General features: G+C 36.1%; 1 protein-coding gene across 1 annotated transcript in view; it reads left to right on the top strand.

Moving 5' to 3' along the window:
- Positions 1-1,468: 1,468 nt before the first annotated feature.
- LOC101894619 (four and a half LIM domains protein 2) overlaps positions 1,469-25,730 on the top strand; it is a 326,991-nt gene continuing 302,729 nt past the window's right edge. The window contains exon 1 of the mRNA XM_020039089.2: positions 1,469-1,723. Within this exon, the coding sequence (XP_019894648.1) occupies positions 1,553-1,723 (171 nt within the window). The 5' untranslated portion in view covers positions 1,469-1,552. The remainder of the gene's footprint in view (positions 1,724-25,730) is intronic.

Genomic DNA, 25,730 nt, shown 5'->3' with positions numbered 1-25,730 from the left:
GAGTTGCTTCGCTTGGCTGAAAGTGGTGAACTGCCAAATTTAGTTTTCTCCGATGAGAGAACATTCGTTTGTAAACAAACAGAATGATCGTGTTTACTTGCCAAAGAGGTCAGCCAAAAATGTGCACCTTCGGTTGGCCACCAGAACTCAAGCGCCGGTCATGGTGATGGTGTGGGTCGCCATAAAAGCCGACGGTCGCTCTCCGCTCGTATTAATCGACCGGCGCTTCAGAATAAATGGCGAATATTATTGCGAAAATATTCTGGAGGGTATAGTAAAGACTTAGGCGCGCAAACATTTTGTCCGCAGACCTTGGACATTCCAACAGGACTCAGCACTATCGCGCTCAGCACGCTTCACCCAAGAATGGTTACATAATGAGGTTCCTCGCTTCATTTCCAGCGCACAATGGCCACCAAAATCTTCGGATACCAATCCGTTGGACTATTGTGTCTGGAGTATTTCGAAAAGCAAGGTTGGCACTAAAAATACCAAAGTGTCGATCACCTCAAGCGAGCGCTTCGCCGGAAATGGGTCAAAATACCGCAGAGCAACATTCGGGAAGCGGTTTCGTTGGCCGTTTGAAGGCCATAATTCGTGCCAAAGGTGAACAATCCGAGCAAATCTAAACTTATTCTAAAATTCGATGCTATTTCCATTCAGTCATTTTTTGCTTTCATTCCATAAAATTAAAAAAAAAATTTAAAAATTAATGCATTTGACTTTGTTGCAGTTTTTTATCTTACCCTGTAGATTTAGTGGATGCGTAAAACGTTAGAGGTCTATCTTTGTAGTGCGAGTATATTTCGGATTTTAAAAACTCAAAACTTCGGTTAATCAAAGTAGAAATTAAACAACCTTTTTCGAGGGAGCGATAAAGGCCTTCCAATTCAGGAGGACGTTAATAAAATATTTCAAGGAGAGCTTTTTATGTTCTGAAAATATAAAATATGAAACAAACATGAAAATGTTTGTAATTGTGTTTTACTGTCAACGTTGTTATTTTCAACCGCATTGATTGGACCCATCGTCTTTTAGTTATAACCTAAACTATGCGTCGCATGTGTCCGAGTGCGAAACAAGGTTCGAATATGCAAACCACCTTCAAACGCTAAATTTTCATTACTTATTTGAATTCTATGCAATTTAACTATGATACTCACTGTACCGACCATAATACTTCCATTTCCATAATCCTAGTAAACATACGAAAAAAAAAAATAATTTTCTATTTTTAAATTTCAAGTCAGAATTAATTATTTTTTTTTTCTATTTACCAAAAAATAAATTTAATTTCCTTCGTGTTTTGATGTTGTCAGCATTTCCCGCGATATTCCAGTTTGATTGGATGCTGTGCATTGTTGGAGAATTGTAACATGAACAGATAAATGTTTTGACATTTCGTTACGCCATAGATGTTTCATAAATTGTTATTGTGTGTGTGTGTGTGCTTTGTGTTTCTTTTCAGGTTCACTTTTTATATCGGAATTCAATTAAACAGTCAGTCAGTCAGTCAGCCAGCGAGTCAGTCAAGATTATTTCTTTAACGAAAATGTCACCAACCAAGGATACCATGAATCATCATCACATCCATCAGCAACAGCAGCAACATCAGCAGTCGCAGCATCTCAGCCATCATCAGCATCACCATCATCAGCTTAACCATCCGAACAATAACCATTCGACCGTATCCAGACGTTCACGTGACGACTTCTCCGAAACGGTAAGTCTTTTTTTTGCCTCCAATTTCCCATTTTGATAAAAATCTCAATGGGTATAGATGTATATTTTCATCATTGTGTGTCGGATATTGTTGGGGGGTACTCTCACTCATGTATGTGTGTGTTTTTGGGCCTGTTTAGATGAATAGTAGCTACATTCTTATAAAATAATAAGTGACGAGAAGAATCTTGGAAAATATAATCTAAGGCACTTGAACTTGTACAGAGGGAGAATTCTCATGATTTTTTCTATCCATTTCGGAATTTTCATCAGCATTTTCGATTTCTAGGAATTAATCCTCTTAACAAATTATTGAAGAGTGAAAATTAGGATTTTCTAGCTGATTTCAATGCAATTCTGAAAATTGATTTGTTATCGACCGACAAAGAGTTTGATGATTGGAAAAACAAGTTAAGAAGTATCAGTCGGTTTTGCTTACAGATGTATATCTAGGCCTATATCTGTTTATAAGCCCGGTGCCAGGTTTGGGCTATATCGACTATTTCCTTCACTTTTTATTTTGGGGACGTACCAGGAATAGTGAATCGATAGCGTATTACCTTTCAAACCAAACATATTTTCTTATTTCCAATTTTATGAAATTGCTATATTTTGAACAAGAGGTACCAGGAGGAGTGGACCGACCTATACCACATTTACAATAGATCTATGATTGATAGAAATGTTGAACTACACTAAATTTGAAGAAAATCACTGACTTGTTTCTCTTACTTATAAATATTCGAAATTTTTAACCTTTTGTGGGGGAGATGCTGGAAGGAATGGACCGATATTCACACTAGATTAAAAGTAGGTTAAAGTATTGCGCTGTGGGATGTTCAAAGAGACAGCCAATTATTATTTTTCATTGTATGAGACTTGTAATTATTCAAAACGTTGACAAATTGGGGAGGGGGAGGATGTATCAGAAGGAGTGAGTCGATAAATCAATATTTACATCCGATTTCTGATGGACTATAGTATTGACATAAGGAATATAAATATTAAAAATGTTGATCCTTTGCGAGGGATGTAATCTCTAGAGTTGGTCCATTATATTCCATCTTCCCACAAGTTCTTGTGTTTGTTGATACATTTAGATGTGCGAAGTTTGAGAAGTATCGGATGCTTATTTCGCATTTTATAAACGTCATGGGTATTCAAAAGTTTGACCTACAGGAACGCGTGGTACGTTCTTTTCTATATTTTTACCAGATCTAGAGTTGACAGACATATTAGGAAGTGCGAAGACAATGGGAATTATATTGCACATTTTATAAGAGTTATACTTATTCAAAAACTTGACCGTCTGTCGAGAAGGTATTTGATAGAGTGAGCAGATAATGTCCGTTTTCGCACCAAATCTAGCACTGACACAAATATTAGGATTTGCAAAGTGTGCACAAAATTGAATGATCGTTCCTTGTTTTAGGAGGTACATTATTTTCTGTTGACCTTTAGTTGACCTTTAGTGGTTCTTTGAAGGAGTGGCTATACTATATCCCATCTTCATACAAATCTTGAATTAGTAGAAATATTAGGATATCTCAAGTTCGAATAGATTCGAATGCTCATTTAGCATTTTGTGAGCGTCATATTTATTCAAAATGTTGACCCCTTGGTGGGGAGGTAGAAGGAGTGGGATGATATTATGAATTTTCACACCTGACCTAGCAATGATAAAAATATTAGGATTTCCAAATTGGATAATCCTTTCTTGTTCTATAAGTTTTTTTTCTGTAAAAACCGATCGATATTGCATGGTTTGTATTTGTAGTTCGCAATAGGTTCTACCTTTTGTGGCAGAGTTCAAAGGAGATCTATTAAGACCACTTGGAATTTCCTACAAAACCAAACTGGCTATTGTATAGTGAAATTATGAGAAAAAGTGCTAAAGTCGGGCGGGGCTAACTATACGATACCCTACACCACTATCATATTTAGAAGAGCTCGCGTAACAAAATAATTTATTTGAAGTAGATTATACCACCAATCAACATTTAACTTTAGACCAGTTATAGTTTGGTTTTAGAGGCAAACAATATATGGGAGGCATATCCGATTCTGAATCGATTTTCATGGAAACGTACGTTCCGAAATTCAATTGGGCTGATATTAGCCATTATTTGCACAATAAACCTAAAATCGGATTAAGGATATTTAGAAGCTCTATCCAAATCATAGCCGATCCCGATAAAATTTGCAGAGGTATTTCCGAGCTCTATAAGATATCTGGTACCAAATATCATTGTTGTCGAATGGATATTACGAATGTGAGGGACTTAAGCTTTTAGACTGAATTCGGTCGGATATACCAAAATTCAGGACTTTTGGATTGATTTTTTGACTTGCTACGATCCCGTTTAAAGGTAGTTTTTAGCCATGTTAAAAAATACCAAAAATACTCCTATGTTGACTCGCTTATGGGTCAAAATATTCAACCAAAATATTTTTCCTATGTTATCACTATATACCTAAAATTCCGAAAAATCGGGGTATCATAATCATAAAAATTCAAAAAAATCCTACGAACGAATAGAGATAGAAGGCTAAAATTTTGCATATATGTTTATTTTGCCAGTAGTTCGTGAATGGGCCATGTAGGACCAGGTTTTCATATAGCCCCATATAACGGTACCTCCCGATATTCGGTATTTTTAATGGTCTTAGCAACATTATTCACCGGAATTGTTTCATATTTGGCATTTGAAGTTCTTAATTGATACTACAACCTATGACAGAAAATTGTCTGTGCAGGTCCACGTCTTCGTATAGCCTCCATATAACGGTACCTCCCGATATTCGGTATTTTGATGATCTTAGCTACATTATTCACCGATTTTTTTAAGTTTCGCTTTTGAATATTGTAATGGCTTATGACAAAAGTTACCTATGCAGGTCCATGTCGTCGTATAGACCCTAATATAACAGCTTCATTCGATATTTTTAAGATTTTAACAGAATTTTTAACGGATTTTATTGTTTTTGAGAATTGCCAAATTCGTTCCAAATGGTGGAGGGTATTCAAAGTTCGACTTACAGCTTTTTTTACTTGTTTTATTTATTTTCATGGTACATATTGGACATACAAATTTCTTTTATTCAGAGACTCACAATGAAATGTGATACATATTAATTCATCCTTTGACACTTCCCACAAAAAATTGAAGTATAAAGGAAGATTTTGACTTTGATTCGATACTTGTTAAATTTCATATTTTAGTATATAAATTTTGAATGTAATTTTCATAAAAACTATTGTACCCAGTTATATGGTATGTTCTACGATATGTAGTGAAATTTTGTGTAGAATATTTCTTCTTTTAATACATTTCTCCTAAAACGAAATTTTTTTGTAACTTTCAGGCGTCAAATCGAAAAAAAGTCCAGTGAAAAGTGATTAACATATTAGAGAGTATTTTTGGTTTCTGGGGAACATTAATTTGAATTATTTTTTGGTATAGACATTAGACATTTTTGTTCTCTGGTACCATAAAGTCAAATTTAATGAGGAAAATTTTTGTCTCTGATGTCATCCTTCTAAAATAATACCTTGTTGGAGATTTTTGCACAAATTCACACAATTTGCGGTTTTAAATATTTAAGAATTCCTAGCGTTTAGTTATGATTTTGAGTCTTGACGTATTCTAGGACCCATAGTAGAATTTTATGATAAATAATTATATAGAATATTTTCACTTGCTACGATACCGTTTAAATAATGCTTTTAAACATATTTTAAAAAAGTACCAAAAAGACCTGAGACAACGCTTGTGGGTCAAAATGTTCAACTAAAGTATTCCTGCTATTTTATCAATATATACCTAAAATACACGGATTCCGAGGAATCTTAATCAGAAATTTTAATAAAGTGTGCAAGAGGGGGAACTTGCCGCCTCTATTTAGGCTATGTAAACTTTCAAACTCCAATACGCGTGTTTTTTTGGATATTTCCCGTAATTATTTTTGGGGATGCACAGTGTAACAGATGTAACATATACTGTTCAGATAGTGGATCTCGGCACCTATAGCTATATTTTTCTCTGCTTATTTTTCTGAAATTCGTTCCTTTTAGTGAGATTTTATAACGATGCAATCTTTTGGCATACTCTTTTTCTTCTCATGACCTTTTTTATTTATTGCAAATGCTATTCAAACATCGACCCACTGTAAAAAAGTTTGTAAAATTATTTAGATATATTTAACAATTCACATGAAAAACAACACTTTCGGCACAAAATTACCCTCGTATGCCTTTAGATGTCACACCATCATCATCATCGTCAATGAAGTTGTCATTTTGTAGTTGTCACACCACGACTCTCGCTCTGTTCTCCTCTGTCTGGCCTTCGTCATAATCTTTTGACTGGTTTGCATTTTTGCCAGTATCCATTTCAGAGGCCACAAAATGTGGTGGCGTAAACAATGCAAAAATTAAACTCCACAAATGCGAAGAATAAAATGGAAGTTTTATCGAATGTGGAATGGGTTTTGGTGGAAGCATGGACACCCTTTTTTCTACTCATATTGAAGCGTTTCCTAATATATTATTTCTGCCCCTGACCCTCAAATATAATATTCTAAAATTATTTGTCATAAAATTTTACTAAAGCACTCAAAATACATCAAAAGTCTACATCTTACCCAAAACTTCAGGAATTCATAAATATTAAAAGAACATTTTAGGGTTAAAGCTGTATTTACACCCTACACCACATAGTGGTAAGAGTATTATGTATTTGTGCATTTCTTTGTAACAGGGAGCAGGAAGCGAGATAGACCCATAGTTACTTTTGAGGATCTTCATATATTCACTTTCTGAGTCGATTTATGCATGTCAGTCCGTCTGTCCATGTATTCTTGTGAACAGAATACAGGTCGCATTTTTTATCCGATTGGGATGCAATTTTCCAAACAATATTTGTTTGGCCCAAGGACGAACCATATTGAAATTGGCGAGAATCGGTTCAGATTTGGATATAGCTCCCATGTATATCTTTAACTGATTTCGGGTTAATTGTGAACCAACCCTATTGAAATTGGTGATAATCGCTTCAGATTTAGATATAGCTCCCCTATATATTTTTAACCGATTTCGGGTTAATTGTGCCCCAAATGGCCAATATAAGTCCAAATGACCTGAATTTTGGCACATCCGACCGAATTCAGTCTAGAATCAAGTAAATCAAATTTAATGATCATCGGTTCAGATATAGCAATATCTCCCATATATATGTATCATCTGATTTGGCGTTTAAGTCCCTTACATTCGTAATATGCACCCCACAAGAATGCTATTTAGTACCAGATATCAGATACAGTCCAGAAATACCTCTGCTAAATTTTATAAAATCAGTTCAGATTTGGATATAGGTCCCATATATATCTTCAACCGATTTCGGGTTAATTGTGCACTAAATAGTCGATATCAGTGAATTTTGAGTTTTGGCACATCCGACCGAATTCAGTCTAGAAGCAAGTAACTCAAATTTGGTGAAAATCGGATCACATATAGTTTTAGCTCCCATATATATGTTTCAACCGATTTGATGTATAAATCTCTCACATTCGATTCATGTTTATTGTCCAAATAATCGCTTATATCAGCCCAAATGGAGTGAATTTTGGGACGTACATTTCCATTTGGCGGAACTCGGTTCCGATAAATATTTTTTAATATAATTCTTCTCGAAATTATATCATTCACTCTATAGCAATGTTTTTTTGTTCAAAAGGTAAATATGTATCCGTCAAATTTAGTGAAAATCGATTCAGAATTGGATATGCCCCACATACATTAGTTCCATTTGAAACCAAATTATAGCTGCTCTAAAGCCAAATGTTGATTGGTGGTATGATCTACTTCAAATAAATTCTTTTGTTACGTTCTCTACTAAATGTGCATAGTGGTGTATGGTATCATATAGTCGGCCCTGTCCGACTTTTGACTTTTCCTTACTGGTTTAATTTGTTTTCGACAAATTAAGCACTTTTTCCGAATTCACACCACATTTTCTTATAACTTCGCTGTAAAATAGGCAATCTGTGTGTTTGGAAAAATTCCAATTCCCACCGAAAATGTTTCGTTTTTTCAGGCCAATCCTTTTTTTAAGGCTTTCCCAATCCCAATATTTTAACATTTAGCAATTGGCAATTGGTTTAGAGTTTTAAAAATTTGTAGAGCTTTGTATTACTTTATGAATCATTTGTTTAAAGAAATGTGCAATGTCGACCAAGTTTTTGGTACAGTCTTTAAATAAAAGTAGACTCTGATTTCAAGTACTTTTTAAGTTTTAGTCTGATTTTAAATTTAATCTCGATATTTTGAATTTGTTATGTGGAAACGCTACTGGCAGGAAAGGTAAGGTAGTTATACCCTCTGAAGCCAAATGGCTGAAGATTATGTAAAGATTTTAATATTCAGTACCAAAATTGAACTATTAAGACCGAAACTCAGTCATCGCTCCATTCCATTGTCTTACTTTGCAAATTATAAAGAAATATCAGAGCCGCTATAGATTTTTGACAACACCAAACCGGTAAGTGATTATCTAGAAATTTGTTCCTGAACACCCTTCCCTAGAGTACTTATACAGGTCTCTAGTCTAGAGTACTTATACAGGTGTAGTGCTTAAGTACTTATTAAGGTCTTTTGCAACCGTATCCTCTATCCCTGTATTGCTTGAGTATTTTTAAAGGTCTCTCGCAACCGTATCCTTGAATATCCTGTAGTGCTTGAGTACTTATTAAGGTCTCTTGCAACCGTATCCTAGATCCTTGTAGTGCTTGAGTACTTATTAAGGTCTCTCGTAACCGTATCCTTGCATATCCTGTTGTGCCTGAGTACTTATTAAGGTCTCTTGCAGCAGTATCCTAGATCCCTGTACTGTTTGAGTATTTTTTAAGGTCTCTCGCAACAGTATCCTTGAATATCCTGTAGTGCTTAAGTACTTATTAAGGTCTCTAGCAACCGTATCGTAGATCCCTGTACTGCTTGAGTACTTATTAAGGTCTCTCGCAACCGTATCCTTGAATATTCTGTAGTGCTTGAGTACTTATTAAGGTCTCTTGCAGCCGTATCCTAGATCCTTGTAGTGCTTGAGTACTTAATTAGGTCTCTCGCACTGAATCCATCCCGAATATTGAACACCCTGATCCTGTTTCCTTGTCCCGTTCCTTGAGTACTTATTCAGGTCTCGAGTGGATCGTTTAAGTTCCACTATAAAAAAAACCTAATATCAAAACGTAAACCACTGTCTTTCTCTTTCCGTTTCAACAAATAAAATATCTGTACGAAACCCTGGACCCCGACGAGCTATTCTAGCCCAAAGGGGAGAAATCTTGTCATTATAAATATTAAAGAGGGCTTGTTCGCGTAATTTTCTCCAATAATATCCCAAAATATGGCGGTCGCAGTTTATTTTAATGCTAAGGCTACGCCGCCATAATCAATCTATCGATTTGACGTACATGTATTTTAAAACATTTTATGTCAAGTTAATCCTCTTAATTATGACATAGGTTATTAATGTAAACATAGTTTAATGATGTCCTTACATATCCCGTGCGTTCTCAACATGGTGACTTTACCCAAGCTCAACTTTAGTCGTTTAGCTGGCCCATTGATGATCTGCCACTCATAACCTAACCGGGTTATAAATACAAATAAATCTCGTGGAGTTAGACGAATATAATTGTTGTTCCTTGTTTTTTAGCTTTTCACACGTAGTGCTCTACAAAATTATATTTAACGCCTTCGGATAGATTTATTACAACCTTTGAATACCATCCATTACAAGTTGAACTGATCGATCGCATCATTGCTGTAGGGTATTTCGACCATAAAAGGGGACATACCGGCAAACTTTAATTTGTTTTACGAATGCGTCGTCCTCGTTGTTGTCGCCGTCTCTTTGGACAAAAATTCTGTTTTGGATTTTTGCAATGCCAAGCATTCGTTCGTTTATTTTAGACATGACGTAATTTCACAAAAGCCCAGATCCCTCATCAACACACACACACAGGAACTCATTCACACACACACGTGCACCACATTCAAATGAAAACAAAATAAAACGAAAAAAAGTAACAAAACTGATAAAACAATTCTCGGTACGTCTGAGCGCCAGCTCGCAACAGAATTGCGACTACTGCGACAGACGCTAAATACCTTTTTGTGCAATTTTGTGTTATAAAGTATTTAAAAGGCAAATATGATTTTATTTGTTTGGTTTTGTTTTGGTTACTGTTTCAATTTTGTTGTCCACTCATGGCATGGAATCAGTCATACCACCACGCATCAACACTCACTCACACTGACACACACACAAACAAACACCTTCATTTTCATTTCGAGTGCACAGTGGCTTGTAAACGTGTCCATGGGTTGTCTGTTACTTAAATAGTAATAAAGTCGGAATTCAGCTTGGAATAAATAGTCGGTGTGAGGACGAATAATACGTCTCTTTTTTGGAAATTGGATATAGACTGATATTTACACTACGAAAAATTTGTACTCGACCCCGAGCATTATTTTGATAAGTACAGAACTTTCAGGTCCTGTCCCTTCGTTTATTTGCTCATCCGTCAATTTTCTCAAACTATGCTCACTGTAAATTTACATGTTAATAAGATTTCAAAATCTGTATAGAAATCTTTTTAAATGTATGTTCATATTTCTGGCGGATAACATGTAAGAGGCGATTTAATTAAAGATTGTCAGTGCAAATTAAGGGCTCAAAATTTCGCCCAAAAATACCTAATTCGAATTAAGGATTTTTAAGAATATTTTAAAATGTTTTGTACATGCAGAGTGACATTTCTGTTGCAATTAGAGAATTCGAGGTAGCAACATACTTCCCCATAATAAATTTTTAATTAATTTGACAAATTTATTATTGTAACCAAATTCCGCCACATATTTTGAGTTTCATTGGAATCGAAAAAAAATATCATGTTTGGTACATAACATATCATGCCAAATTTCATTGGAATAGTACATACATATCGTGTTTGGGGCATCAAATAAACGAAACTGGTTGAAAATATATATTTGGAAGCTATATCCAAATCCGATTTCAAAATAATTTGGCAAATTTATTTTTTAAAAAATTCCGTCACTCATTCCAAATTACATTGGAATCGAATATACATTTCGTCTCTGTGGCATTAAATAAACGAAATCGGTTGAAAATATATATGGGAGCTATATCCAAATATGTACCGATTATACATAATAAATAATTTGGCAAACACATTTTTTAGACAAATTCCACCTCACATTTTGAAATTCATTGAAATGTGGGGTACACAGCGTGTTTAATGCATTAAATACATGAAATCGACCGAAAATATATATGGGACCTATATTCAAATCTGAACCGATTTCAATATAATTTGGCAAAGATATTTTTGTTCCAAATTCCGATATGCATTCCAATTTGGAATCGATCAATAGATATGTGCATACAAAATCTAAATTTTTGGGAGGTACCTCCGATTCTGATGCCATATCTTCAGTTCCAAGTGGATTGCCTTTATTGGCAATCACGGCCGGGCAACGTCCCGGCATCGTCCCTGACATCACTTTAGTAGAATTTTTGTCCAGGCCTCTTTCACAATACTCCAAATCGACTTGTCGGTTTGGCAGCTGTTACTTCCCCTTTTGTGTCAGTCCATAAATTCTCGATTGGTTAAGTTCTGGCGACTGCGCTAGCCACTGCATAACGTGTGCCGGTTGCCAATATTCGACGGACCCGATGACTCTTTGGGCCCATTCCAATCGACGAGGCTTGTCCGCAGGCAAGTACGGCAGCGATATTCTCGGCGGATCGCCTTGGTCGACTTTTATATGGCCTCTTCGGATTAGAAAGAGCCTTACCAGTCGAAAATTTTTCGTGTAAACGCTTAATGGTGTTCTTAGAAGGCGCACTTCTCACATTTTTTAATGTTTTAAAATCACGTTGAGTTTTCACAATTGACTTCTTGTAAATTTCAACTATTTCAGAGCGCTCGCGTGGCGTCTATTGGTTCATAGTAAAAATCTGCTGTAAAAATCACATTAAGCGATGTGACATCTCTGTCAAAAGTTATGGCGTTGCCAGATGGGTCCGTCGAATATGGACAACCCTGTACATGATTGTCCCCGAACCGTTTCTTGGCTTTCTTACTTGTATGTTTAGGGTCATTGTCCTACTGAGTTCAGCATCGAAGCAAGTACTCATTATTTGGAAATTTGAAAATCGGGTAAGATATAGCTATATCTTCCATTCATATATTTAATCCGATTTGGTGTTTAAGTTCCTTACATTCGAAATCTGCACTCCAAAACAATGATATTTGGTACCAGATATTAAATACAGCTGAGAAATTGTATTTAGATCGATTCGGATTTGGATGTTACTCCCATATATATCTTCGTCTGATTTCAATTGTTCAATTCAATGCTACTATCAGTCCAAAACAAGTGAATAACTGCTTTAAAGCCATAGAATACGCATTCAAAAATATTTCATAGCTGGTATGATCTACGTAACATCAATTCTCAATATAGACGTTTATTTGTTGCGGGTACCCCTACAAAATAAGCATAGTGGAGTAGGGTATCATATAGTCGGCCCCGCCCGACTTTTGACCCTTTTGTACTGCTATATTTCTAGCTGCAGTTCTCGAGTACGAATCCCCACTTGGAACTTGACCTACTTGTAAAATACTAATAATTGGATACAAAATTTAGCAGGGGATGCTTACAAATCTTAAGATTGGGAGTTCAACAACTGAAGCGGACTGGAAAATGAATCCTAGCGAAAAAATCGTTATTTTACTTATTTTTCTAGAAGTCGACAAATAACCACTTATTTCGAGTGACATGGCTTTGTAAAAATAATGGGTTAGTAGTTTTATCTGTAAGTAGTTATGATTGCCAAAAATTGCTTAAGGCTGTTAATAATTTTTATAACATACGTTAAGGCGCTTCACATAATTTGTTATCTTAAAGGAAACGCTTTTTATATCATATCATATATTAATATATTCATAGTATAAGATCAATATAAGCGCTATATAGTATTGTGCAGTATATATTTTATGAGGTTAAGCGTTTCGCCGGGTCTCGAACTCACAACCTTTGGTTTGGTAGTCGAACGCGCATACTCTGTAGAAATAATCCAATATAACCAACATGGCAATAAATAAGGCAGTTAGTTTCTATTACCTTTTAATGGGTCATTCGGATCATAGAGCTCCCAAGTTTTTGTTGGTCGAGGTTGGGTATTGGGAATCACTGTGCAGAGCTCTTAGTGTCTTCAGCAATTGAATCATGTTCATACTCACACCTACAGGCATAGCTACACACACATTCAAACATATATGGCAAAACCAAATTCGTCTCCCTTCGAATATTTGACAACCGGTGTCGACTTCAATTAACGTTCACACTACACCCCAGTCTGTAATGCGATCATCGTCGTTACAATTCGTCTGAGTTCCATAGCTTCTATTGAATCGTGTTGGTTATGTTGTTGTTGTTTTAGACGCTCTGCAAGCTGAATGAATGAACGTACGGCGACAAAATATTTGGCATTATTTAATAAAAAAAAAAAAAACAAAGTAACAAAGGTGTTAAGTTCGGTCGAGCCGAATCGTTGATACCCTCCTTCATGAGGCGATGAAAATATTGGAAAATATGTCCGAGTACAGCGGTTCCGAATTATTTTCACAAGAAGTTTTTTTGATTTCTTACAATCCTACCAGAACCGTTATATAGGGTCTTAAACAAAAATAGGCCCATTTCGATTTTTTTTATGCTATGTTGACTCACCCAAGGAGAACCCCAAATATAAAATAATAAAAAAAAATTTTACATAATATGGTCAAAAGCTTTAAGTTTTTTATTAAATTGGGTGTAACCGTTTTATGGGCCAATACCAAAACGTAGACCGATAGATTCCTTTTTCAATCCCACAAAATTTTCAGATGAAATAAGTTCATCAGCCAAATTTTGGTTAGAGTTTTTAGCACAGATCTTATGCTGATGGAGAATATGTGTATACGCTTTTTATACCCTCCACCATTCTATGGAGGGTATATTAACTTTGTCATTCCGTCTGTAACGCCTCGAAATATTTATAAAAGACCCTACAAAGTATAAATATTCTGGATCAGCGTAAAATTCTACGACGATCTAGCGATGTTCGTCTGTCTGTATGTCCGTTGTAATCACGCTATCTTTCGACCGAATTAAGATAGAAGACTAAAATTTTGCATGCAAGCATAGTTTAACAGTAGGCAGGTTAAGTTCTTAAATGGTACCTCCCACATAACGGTACCTCCCATATAACGGTACCTCCCGATATTCCGCATTTTTATAATTTTAGCGACAGTATTTACCGAAATTATTTCAAATTTCATATTTAAAGTTCGTAATGGGTACTACAGCCTATGACAAAATTTCGTAAGTACTTCCACGTCCTCAAGTTCTGTCCAAATGGTGGAGGTTATTAAAAGTTCGGCCGGTCGAACTTAGCTGCTTTTTTACTTGTTTAAGATCTCAAATAATTATTTCGATAAGTTACAATCGCAGTGACAAACCTAGTATATCCTCCATTACACGACGAAGCCGAATAAAATAGAAGTGGCAAAAATAAACCTTCAAAATGCACACACACACACTAATACAAATTGCAATGATAAGAAGGGCCATTACTTTGTGGCTCACACGTTTAGTGTTAAGGTGTGTAGGGAGAGGGGCGACGTTTTGATACTGTTGCGTCCAAAAACAATGAGAAATCATTTATTTTCGAGCATTAAAGCTTGTTTGGCATTAGTTGTTGTTGTTGTTGTTGATATTGTTCTTGTTGTTGTCATTGCCTATTTCATTTATCGTTGATAATTATAAATATGAACTAATTCAATTTGTTGAAGGTTTAAAGCGAACATCATTTGTTGCTGTTGTTGACTCGCACTGTGGTGTTGGTTGGTAGTCGTCATGCATTGCGATAACTGCCTTAATTTGGCCAAACAACAACAACAACAGCACCAGCAACAACAATAATAACCTATGAATTTAAGATTTTGCTGATAAGATTGGCGTTATGGCTTTGTGCCGGTTCTGAGTCATTACCCACTCGATAAAGTGTACAGGAATATTTTTTTGTTCTAAAATAATCTGAGGCAAAGTTCATCAGGAATTATGCATTGTGGGAATGAGGGGTAAAGAAATTGGGGTTTTATTTAAAATAAAAAAGTTTGAATGAACACGGCATAAAACACAAATCTCAAGTATGGGAAATTTAACCAGGAACTTATTAGTATTCAATACTGTCTGTTTTAAAAAAGTAAAATAGTACCAATCGGTTTTGCCAACAGATCTATACCGCTAGCCTTGAGTTATGATTATTCAAACTCTTGACCCTTAAGGGGGGAGATTCCGATGCAGTTGGACAATATTGCCCAATACGTATCTGATAAAAAATATTACAATGTGCCAGATTTGCCCTATATCGACTACTTCTTAAACTTTATATGAGATATATGCAAATTTTTGGAGAATGTGGAAATATGCGTGAGGTAATAGATACAGCGGACCGAAGTATTCTATTTTCATACTTCATCTAATACAGATAAAAATATTGGTATGTGCAAAATTTGAAGGAAATCATACATTTATATCAAATTTTATGCGAAATCATGAATTCCGATAAATTACATATTCATAACAGATTTCTGATTAAGAGAAATATTAAGGTATAACAAGTTGTAAAGAATCGCCGACTGGTTTCGCAAGTTATGACAGTTATAGGTATTGGAAATTGTGAGCCTTTGTGGGTGAGGTACTAGAAGGTATTCGCAGATATATATCACAAATTTCCCGTTTTATGACCTTCATGGATATTTAAAATGTTGACCCTTTGTGGGGGCGGTACCAGAAGGAGTTGACCGATATATCCCCACTTCACAGCAGATATTGTGTAGAGTAGAAATAATGGGATGCGTTAAATATGAAGAGAATCGGATGCTTATTTCGGATTTTATGATCGTTTTGGTTATTTAAAACTTTGACCCTATGTGGAAGGTACCAGAAGGAATGGTCAGATCTCTACCTTCTTTATAACGGTTCTTGTGTTGATAGAAGTATTGAGATGTGCAAAGTCTGAATGGAATCGGGTGTTATTTTCGCGTTTTATGAGCTTCATGGTTATTCATTTGTGGGGGAGATACCAGAGGGAGTAGACCGATAAATTCTGAGGCAATTGGGCTCTTAGATCACATATTATAAATGTTCAAAATTTTGACCCTTTATGGGGGAGGTACTTGATGGAGTGGACCGATATTATCCATTTTCGCACCTGACCTAGCACTGATGTAAACATTAGGATTTGCAAAGTTGGAGCAAATTCGGATTTGAGCAAAATCGGATTTCGACCTTTTGTGGGAGAGGTACCAGAAAGAGTGGACCGATATTGCCGATCTCCGAATTCGATCTAAGTTTGATAATAATATTACGATCTACCAAGTTTGGACCAAATCGGATACTCCCTTCGAAAGTTATCGCGCCCACAAGCCAACAGACAGACAGTCGCTAGATCGACTCCAAATATCCTAAAAATAATTTGGTCCAAAAAGTCGTAGTTTCTAAAACCATTATTTCTATGAGATACATTTTGGCCGTCTCAAATTATATATATCCTCTCTTGCCATAAGTCTGAGGGTATTAGGAACACCAAAATAACATCCGGTCTTTTTTTTAACAACAATTTTTATCCAATAATTTTCAAAATTTAAATATAGCTATAAGCTGTATGGGAGCTATGTCTCATCCTATTTGTTATTTAAGTCCCTTGCACTCGTAATACGTACTCCATAGCAATGATATGTGGAACCAGATGTTAGATACAGTCCAGAAATGCCTATCTCATATTTTATCCAGATCGGTTGGATTTGGCTATAGCTCCCATATATTTCTTTTTCCGATTTCAGGGTTATTGAGCACCAAATGTTTAAAATCAGCCTAAATCGAGTGTATTTTGGAACATTCGACCGAATTCAGCTTAGAAGCAAGTACTTCAGATTTGGTGAAAATCAATTAAAATATGGTTATAGCACCCATATACAGGGTGAGATGAAAAAAACTGCAACGTCATCATTTGTAAATTTTTTTTTTAATTTTTATTGAATTAATGCAAAATATGTCAGAAATAGCCTCAAATTTTAGAATAAGTTTAGATTTGTTCGAATTGGTCACATTTGGCACGAATTATGGCCTGGAACGGCCAATGAAACCGTCACACGCTGCCCGAATGTTGCTCTGCGGTATTTTGGCCCATTCCCGGCGAAGCGCTTGCTTGTGGTGATCGACACTTTGGTATTTTTAGTGCCAACCTTGCTTTCCAAAATACTCCAGGTATCCGGAGATTTTGGGCACCATTGTGCGCTGGAAATGAAGCGAGAAACCTCATTTTGTAAACATTCTTGGGTGGCGCGTGTTGAGCCCTGTTGGAATGTCCAAGGTCTGCAGACAAAATGTTTGCGTGTCCAAGGCTTTAATACACTCTCCAGAATATTTTCGCCATAATATTCGGTCTTTATTCTGATGCCACGGTCGATTAACACGAGCGGAGGACGGCCATCGGCTGTTATGGCGGCCCACACCATTACCATAGCCGACGCTTGAGTTCTGGTGGCCAACCGAAGGTGCACTTTTTTAGCTGACCTCTTTGGCAAGTAAACACGATCATTTTGTTTGTTTACAACAAATGTTTTCTCATCGGAGATTGGAGGAAACTAAATTCGGCAGTTCACCACTTTCGGCCAAGCGAAGCTACACTTTAGCTCTTTTGAGTCTATTTTCTTTCTGTTGTGGTGTAAGTACTTTGGAATTTCAATGGCTTTATTACGAGCTCATTTTTCAATATTTGCCGAATGGATTATTTGGAATATTGCGATATGTTCAGCTCACGAGCCATTTTTCGGCCACTGCGACGGATATAGCTTCCACATATATATTCATCCGATTTCACCGTTATTGTGCAATAAATATATAATATCGAGGACGGCCCTTGTAAGCAGTCATTCGCACCAAAATATGCCTGATGAGCCGCTTAACCAAAAACGAAGTGGGTAAAATGTTGGCGATTGTGTGATAGAGTCTCTCTGGCTTCAGATTAGTAGGGAGTAGGGAGTCTATGCTACAATTTGTTTCGAAATGGACAGTACTTTGTAAGGACAGGCTAAGTGCACCCGTTTTGGTTCAAACTTAGCACATCGAAATACTTGAAACTTTGGAGGTTTGGATAGAAAAATGACAACTCATTCCAGTACCTTTCAAAAGATTTGTTCAAACCCTAAATTTCATTATGACAGAGATTAAAAAAAGTTCGGTTGGATGTTAAATTTCCAAACCTCTTCTACCAATTTTTCCAGTTTAAGCGATTTTCTAAATGTATATTTTTTATTCGGGTGTATTTAAGGTGACACAAGCTAATGAAATTTTCAAATTTATTAACAAAATTCAAATGAAATTAAATGGATCGATATCGCCGCTTAATAATGACAAGCAATCAAATGGCAGTGACCACCAGTGAATGAACGGCACATAAACAGCAGGCCACCCATCCATCCGACCATCCATCCATCCATGACCCAGTTTTAAAACCACAATATACCAACGAGGCACTCTCTATTGTGGTAACACAATTTATTTGGTCAACAACAGAATGAAGGTTAAAAACTCTTAGACATGAAATGGCCGTAAAGGAAATCCACAACCATGAATGGATGGTTGGATGAAGCGGTCTTTGGATGGACGGAAGGTTCAGCGGCAAATGACGTTTTGACCGATATATTGATCAATGTGGATCAATCAAATGGTTGATGCACGTGTCGTTATTGGCTTCGACGAACTGTCTAACTGTGAGACATAGCTTTCGCAGTTTAATAATTGAATAAAAACAATCCCCTCCCACACACACACACACACGTACGTACCCTCAAACAGCCAGAGGGTATGCCAAATTCGACATTGGGTCAATTAATAAAATATGACAAACATACGATATATCAGCTGCCATCATAAAAGAGCATGTTTTGACTTGGACTATGATATGGCATTATTTTAATTTAGCTAAAAGCTCTGAAGAGTTGAAAAACAACAAAAACCAAAACAACATACAAACTTAAACTCGGCGAACTTCAATGTTGGGGTCACCTTCCTTCCAATGAAAATGCCTGTCATCTGAGCGAAAATTGAAATTGATGGAGTCGAGGTCGGTGGTCGGTTGTTATCTTCCGTTTTGTTTGGTCACTTTGTCATAAAAACACACACTCACACACACACACATGTACACTTACACACATACACACTGGCATTTCTTTTGAATTTTGACATTGGTCCGCATTGATTTTGCAAAATTTCGAGGAAATAATATTTCTTTGGGAGTCATTATGATGCAATCGATTCAGTGAAGAGGACGATGAGATCATCATTGTGGCCTTTAAAAAAAAAGAGACCCGCAACATCTTGAACGAACCTAAAAAATGGAAAGAGAACGACATTAAGAACAACATACCACACATTACACTTTAAATGCCAAAAAGAAACGCAAGCCCAAAACAAATAAACAATGCAAACGCTTAGGCGGTTGCATGGCCAGTCCAGCGGCAGCAGCAATGGCAATGTCAGCAACAGCTTGTTTGTTTTTGTTTACTTGCATTTCATGTACAACAAGCATCAAGTGAGAAATAAATACTCAAATGGTTTCTGATCCACAATACGAACCGACAGGAGGATATAGGGGTAAAAATCCCATTTTGCCATGGACCCCATTCACCGATATTTTTGCCATCCCAGCAAAAAAACAAACTATCTTTTGCATTATCTGTAGTTTGGAAAAAAGTGATATTTGAATGCCTATTATGGCCTTAGAGTAGTCATAATTGGGGAACTATATCCAACTCTGAATTGATTTTCAACAAATTTGACGGAGGCTTTTGTACCATTCAAATAACACTGAATTGTGCATGATATGACTTCGATAAGAATTATATTAAAAAAAAATTTATTGGAGCAATAGATAAACCTGACCGAGTTTCATCACGTGGTAAAATTCGGTTGAAAATGAAAAAAAGTATCCAATTTGGGCTGATATTACATATATGGTGAGCAATAACCGTCAAATCGGATGAAGATGTTTACTGGAGCTATATAAAAATCTATTTGGTAGAGGTATTTTCGAGCTGCATCTGATGTCCGGTATCAAATATCATTGTTGTGGAGTGCATATTACAACTCTAACACCAAATCGGATGAAACGTATATATGGGAGCTATAGCTATATCTGAACCGATTTTCACCATTTTGAAGTACTTGCATCTAGTCTGAATTCCGTCGCAAGTGCCAACATTCAGTCCATTTGAGCTTATATTAGCCATTTGGTGCACAATAAATCTGAAATCGCATAAAGATATATATGGGAGCTACACCAAATCTGAACCGATCTTGACAAAATTTTACGCACTCAGATATCAGATACAGCTCTGATCTGATATCTGGAGCCAAAGATCATTCTTGTGAAGTGCATTTTACGCTTGTGAGGAACTTAGAACATATACAGGGTTGCCCATATTCGACGGACTTTTGGGCCCTTTGGGCCCATTCCAATCGACGAGGCTTGTCCGCAGGCAACATTCTTTGCGTCAATTGAATTTTGTACGGGAACAAATGCAAATCAATGCGAATAATCCGTTGTAAAGTGGACCGAGCCATGCCCAACTGCTGAGAACGGCGTTTTTGGGATGTTATTGGGGACCTCTCAACACTGGCTCGTACGGCAGCGATATTCGCGGCCGATCGCCTCGGTCGACTTTTATATGGCCTCTTCGGATTAGAAAATTTCAACTATTTCAGAGCACTCGCGTGGCGTGTATTGGTTATGGTAAAAATCTTCTTGGACTGACGCTTCAAACTGACGCTTCAAACTTCTCTGACGCTTCTATGGCGTTGCCAGATGGGTCCGTCGAATATGGGCAACCCTGTATATAGGAGCTATAGATATATCTGAACCGATTTTCACCAAATTTGAAGCATTTGTTTCTAGAATGAATTATGTCGGAATGGCCAAAATTCGGATTATTTGGACCATTTGGTGCACAATTAACCCGAAGTCGGTTGGAGTTATATATGTGCGCTATATCGAAATTTGTTTGGAAAATTTCATCTCAATCGGATAATAAATGCAACCTGCATTTTGTTCACAAAAATACATGGGTAGACGGATGGATAAATGCATAAATCGGTGACGGATGCATAAATCGACTCAGAAAGTGATTCTAGGAAGATTCTAGAATTAAAAGTATAACATTCTTTAAGTTTTTTAGAACCTTTTTAGTACACTAATGATCAACATGCGAACTTTGAAGATTCTTGTTCTACACTCGAAATTTCAAAGTTTTAGCCTTAAAAGTACGATATTTCCAAAAATCTCATCTGAACTGATGTCTCGGATTAATAGCGACCTGTATATTTTAGTATATCTTAGTATTTTTCCAAAACCCGCTATATCACTGACCTTCATTCAAAATTCCTCTGGGCACAGTTGTTATTATTCCAATTGCTGACCTCCTGGGGAGCTATGAGATACAGTTGTCCGTTCTGGCATAACCTTAAGGTAGTACCCGATTTTAGATTTTTTCCAGGCTTTGATTTCATTTTTTATTTAAATTGACCATAACTTGGTTTTTGCATTGTGAGTGGATATGGCGATTACGCAGAAAAAATTAAAATAATCTCTTTGATTAAGATTCGTCAAAAACTATTTACGGTGGTGACACACAACAGTAGGGCTGTTATTCGTTCGTTTTTATATCCTCTATAGTATGGAGGGTATATTAAGTTTGTCATTCCGTTTGTAACACCCAACATTTTAGACCCAACAAAGTATATATATTCTTGATCAGCATTAAATTCTGTGTAGATTTAGCATAAAATTCTATGTCCGTCCGGTATTGAAAATGAGCCTTGTATTCCCTTGTTTTGGTATATCCCCCACGTTTTGGTATATCCCCCACATAACGATATTCGGTATTTTGATAATTTTAGCGACATTATTCCCCGAAATTGTTTCAAATTTGATATTTGAAGTTCGAAATGGATACTACAGCCTAAGACAGAAAATTGTCTGTGCAAGTCCACGTCTTCGAATAGCCCCCATATAACGGTACCTCCCGATATTCGGTACTTTATTCATTTCAGCGACATTATTTACCGGAATTGTTTCAAATTTGGTATTTGATGTTCTTAATGGATGCTACAGCCTATGACAGGAGATTTTCTGTGCAGGTCCACGTATTCGTATAGCTCCCATATAACGGTACAACCCGATATTCCGTATTTTGAAGATTTTAGCGACATTGTAATGGCTTATGACAAAAGTTACCTATGCAGGTCCATGTCGTCGTATGGACCCTAATGTAACAACTGCATTCGGTATTTTTAAGATTTTAATAGAATTTTTAACGGATTTAATTTTTTTTTGAGAATTGCCAAATTTGTTCCAAATGGTGGAGGGTATTCAAAGTTCGGCCCGGCCGAACCTACAGCGTTTTTACTTGTTCGTTCTCTTGTGGTTATATCCCGAGACCACAAATAATCAATTTATACCTTATCATATGACTAAGCCGGTCCATTAGGTCTTGAATTAAATTAGTGTTTCATGTAGTGCAGTATCGCCTTATCTTCCTTGACAAATACATGTAGCATATGTATTTTAACGTGTTTAGGAAATAGATCTCCTTGTCGTCGTATCGACTGTTTGACTTAAGGCTAGTTAAGGTCAAAGTTTGTGAACTTAGGTATGCAGAAAACTAGAGATTATATTTTGTTAGCTAATTCCTTGCAAATTTCTTGTAAAGAGAGTAAGCTTGAAGAGAAAATTCCAAATATTGCTCTCTCAAAGAAATCGCTGAGTTCAGTGTTACTACTTTAACACTCGTCATAGACAATTGACATAGATCAAATTAGAGCATGTTTGAATGTTATTTTGTTATGAGTTTCGAAAAAAATGTGGTAAACCAAAAAAAAAGTGCAAACATGCAAATTCCTCACAGTTATTGTGAGTCATAGAAAAGGCTTTTCTGTTTACTTAAGGAATAATATCAAAATAATTATACATTCCTAGAATTTCATCACATCCAATTACAAATTGCCACATTCGGACTTAGACGTGAAAGAGATAAAGTAAATTTTGATGCAGTACCTTGGAATCGTTCGTTCATTCATTCGCCCATAAATCATAACCAAATTATTGTAGGTATTTCAAATAACCCTCCACTTCGAGTCACATTCATACAAATATACGTACACACATGTATTTGAATTTGTAATTCTCATATTTTTTTGGATACATAAAAAAGCCGGTCCATGCTAGCTTATGGACGGTGTACAAATGACGTTTTGTTTGTTTGCTTTTGGAGGTGTTTATTTGATGGCTACTATTCATGACAGCCCCAGCTGTAAGAAACTCTGCCAACAACACCAGCCCTGCTTTCAATGTTATCTCTATTGGGGTTCGTGCACAGCATGCGGCCATGAAATTGAGACTAGAATTTCAAAGAAAATAATTTACATTATAAAAAGGAAAGCTGGCTTCCGATTTCGACAAAATCGGTCCACCCCATATGGTACATCCAACACAAAGGGTCAACATTTTGAATAATTTTAAGTCTCAAAAATGAAAATCTGTCTCAAGTCAAGTCTCAAAAATGAGAATCTGTTTCTTTTAACTTTGTATAATATGCAATATGTCCAGATCTAGGGTGGATATGGGACTTGTCGTCCCACATCTTCTGCAAACTTCTCCACAGAGGGTAAAATTTCCGATAAAAAAATAACTTTGTAAAAAGTTAAATATGTCCGACTTTGATTAAACATAGCACATCGCAAAATGCTTGTCTATATTAGATTAATTGGGAATTTTTTGAAACAAAAATCACTTATTTAGGAGACAAAGTAACCCATAGATTTAGGACAGGAGCAAAAATTGGCTATTCTGGCTTAGACGATTTAGTACCTTCAACACAAAAGTTCATACATTCAACTCATATAAAACGAATCGACCCCTCGATAATAATATATTAATTAATAATATATAATATTTATATTAGCCTTACGTTTAAAAAGTTCAATCTATTTATCCCTCCACCTCACTATGGAGGGTATATTTACATTGTAATTCCGTTTGCAACTCCTCGAAATACTCATGCTAGACCTTACAAGTATATATACTCTTGATTAGCGTAAAACATTAGTTTGTGAATGGGAGGTGATTTTGGATATGTGTACTAAGTCTGCGATCTGTACTAAACGGTACTAAATTTGGAACAGTTTGGTCTAGGGTGACGTGATAAAACCTGAATTTTGTATTGGGATCCCTGTTGGTGGTAGGTTTTTGATAAATAGTGGTTTTGGAAATGTGTACTACAAGTGCACAAAGCGTACGAAATAGTACTATATTCGGTACAATTTGGAATTGGTGCACAGAAAGTGCTGGAAATCTGTGATATTAGGGTGATATTTGCAGCCTGGATGTATGAAAATGGTTTCAGGAACGAAAAGTTCTAAATGGTACTACATTTGGTATCGGGTGAAGGAATAGGGCATCCTCAAAATTGATATTGAGCTCTCTGATGGTATCTGGGATTGAGAGAAGGTGGTGATTTTGGAAATGTGTACAAAAATTGTGCGAAAAGTACTAAATTGTACCAATTTTGATTGATTGGATATGCGTACTAAATGCAACTTAATTTGTTATTGGGTACAATTTGGAATTGGGTGAAACATGAAATTTGGTATTAGGGACGCTGTTGTTGTGTAGCCTGGGCATATGGAGGTGGTTTCGGAAATGTATACAATCATTGTACGAAAAGTTCTAAATGGTACTAAATTTGGTATAGGGTGAAGGGATAGGGCTGGAATCCTCAAATTTGATATTGAGCCCTCTGTTGGTATCTGGAATTAAGAGAAAGGGGTGATTTTGGAAATGATACTAATTTTGATTATTTGGATATCCGTACTAAATATGCTACTTAATTTGGTATTGGGTGAAGGAATTCTGAAATTTGATACTGAGGTCACTGTCGGTTTCTAGCGTTTACCTATGGAGACGTTGAAATACTTTTTGGACAGAAAAATTGGATATGGGTCCACTGTGCAATGGTTTTTACTTATATTCGCCTCATTAAACTAATACTAATAAGACCTATCGCGAACTATTGCAACGAATATAAAATATTAAGCTGGCCTTTTCGCTGACGAAGTAGCGAGCACTTGCTGGTCACTTATAAAGCGGTAACTTCGAATATTTGGTACGGCATTTTGAAAATTTTTACCGACCGATTTCACTGGCAAAACGGAAATGGACCCAATATTCAATCTCGATTAAGTTCAGCCCGGCCAAACGAGTTTTTACTTTTTAATAACTTTTGTAAAATGTGAAATCAGTGTCCGATTTTTTCAGTCTGTTCTCAATATTTTTGAAAATGGAAAATAACGTTCCATTCTTTCCGGTACCGTTCCCCAAGAATTCAAAATTCACAGCAAAAAGTTTCCACATATTTTACATAGAGAGTGTCCGACATAGTCCAAACTTGGAGCATGTTCATATTCATATCGATATTAATATTGAACCAATCCCTTTGATCCTCTGGTGAATAAAATTATAATTTTGATTAATAATAAATCAATAAAAGAGGGCTACCAATGCCTAATATTCTTTGAATTTACACCCCACCCCCTCTCACACAATATTTTTATCTACATTCTGGTAATTCACCCACGAAAAGTCAACATTTTCAAAAAAAAAAAAAACAAGTAAATAAGCTCTTAACTTTTAATACCATCCACCCTTTGGAATAAAAACTGAAAATTCTCAAAAAAAAAAAAAAAAAAAAAAAACCCTCCATGGGCGTTGCATAAGTAATTTTTTGATATATGCTATAGTGTCGATTACGAACTTCAA

This window comes from Musca domestica, unplaced genomic scaffold (assembly GCF_030504385.1).
Source record: "Musca domestica strain aabys unplaced genomic scaffold, Musca_domestica.polishedcontigs.V.1.1 9, whole genome shotgun sequence".
Lineage (NCBI taxonomy): Eukaryota > Metazoa > Arthropoda > Insecta > Diptera > Muscidae > Musca > Musca domestica.
The sequence above is the reverse complement of the archived record's forward strand: the minus strand, read 5'-3'. Positions and strand labels throughout refer to the sequence as shown.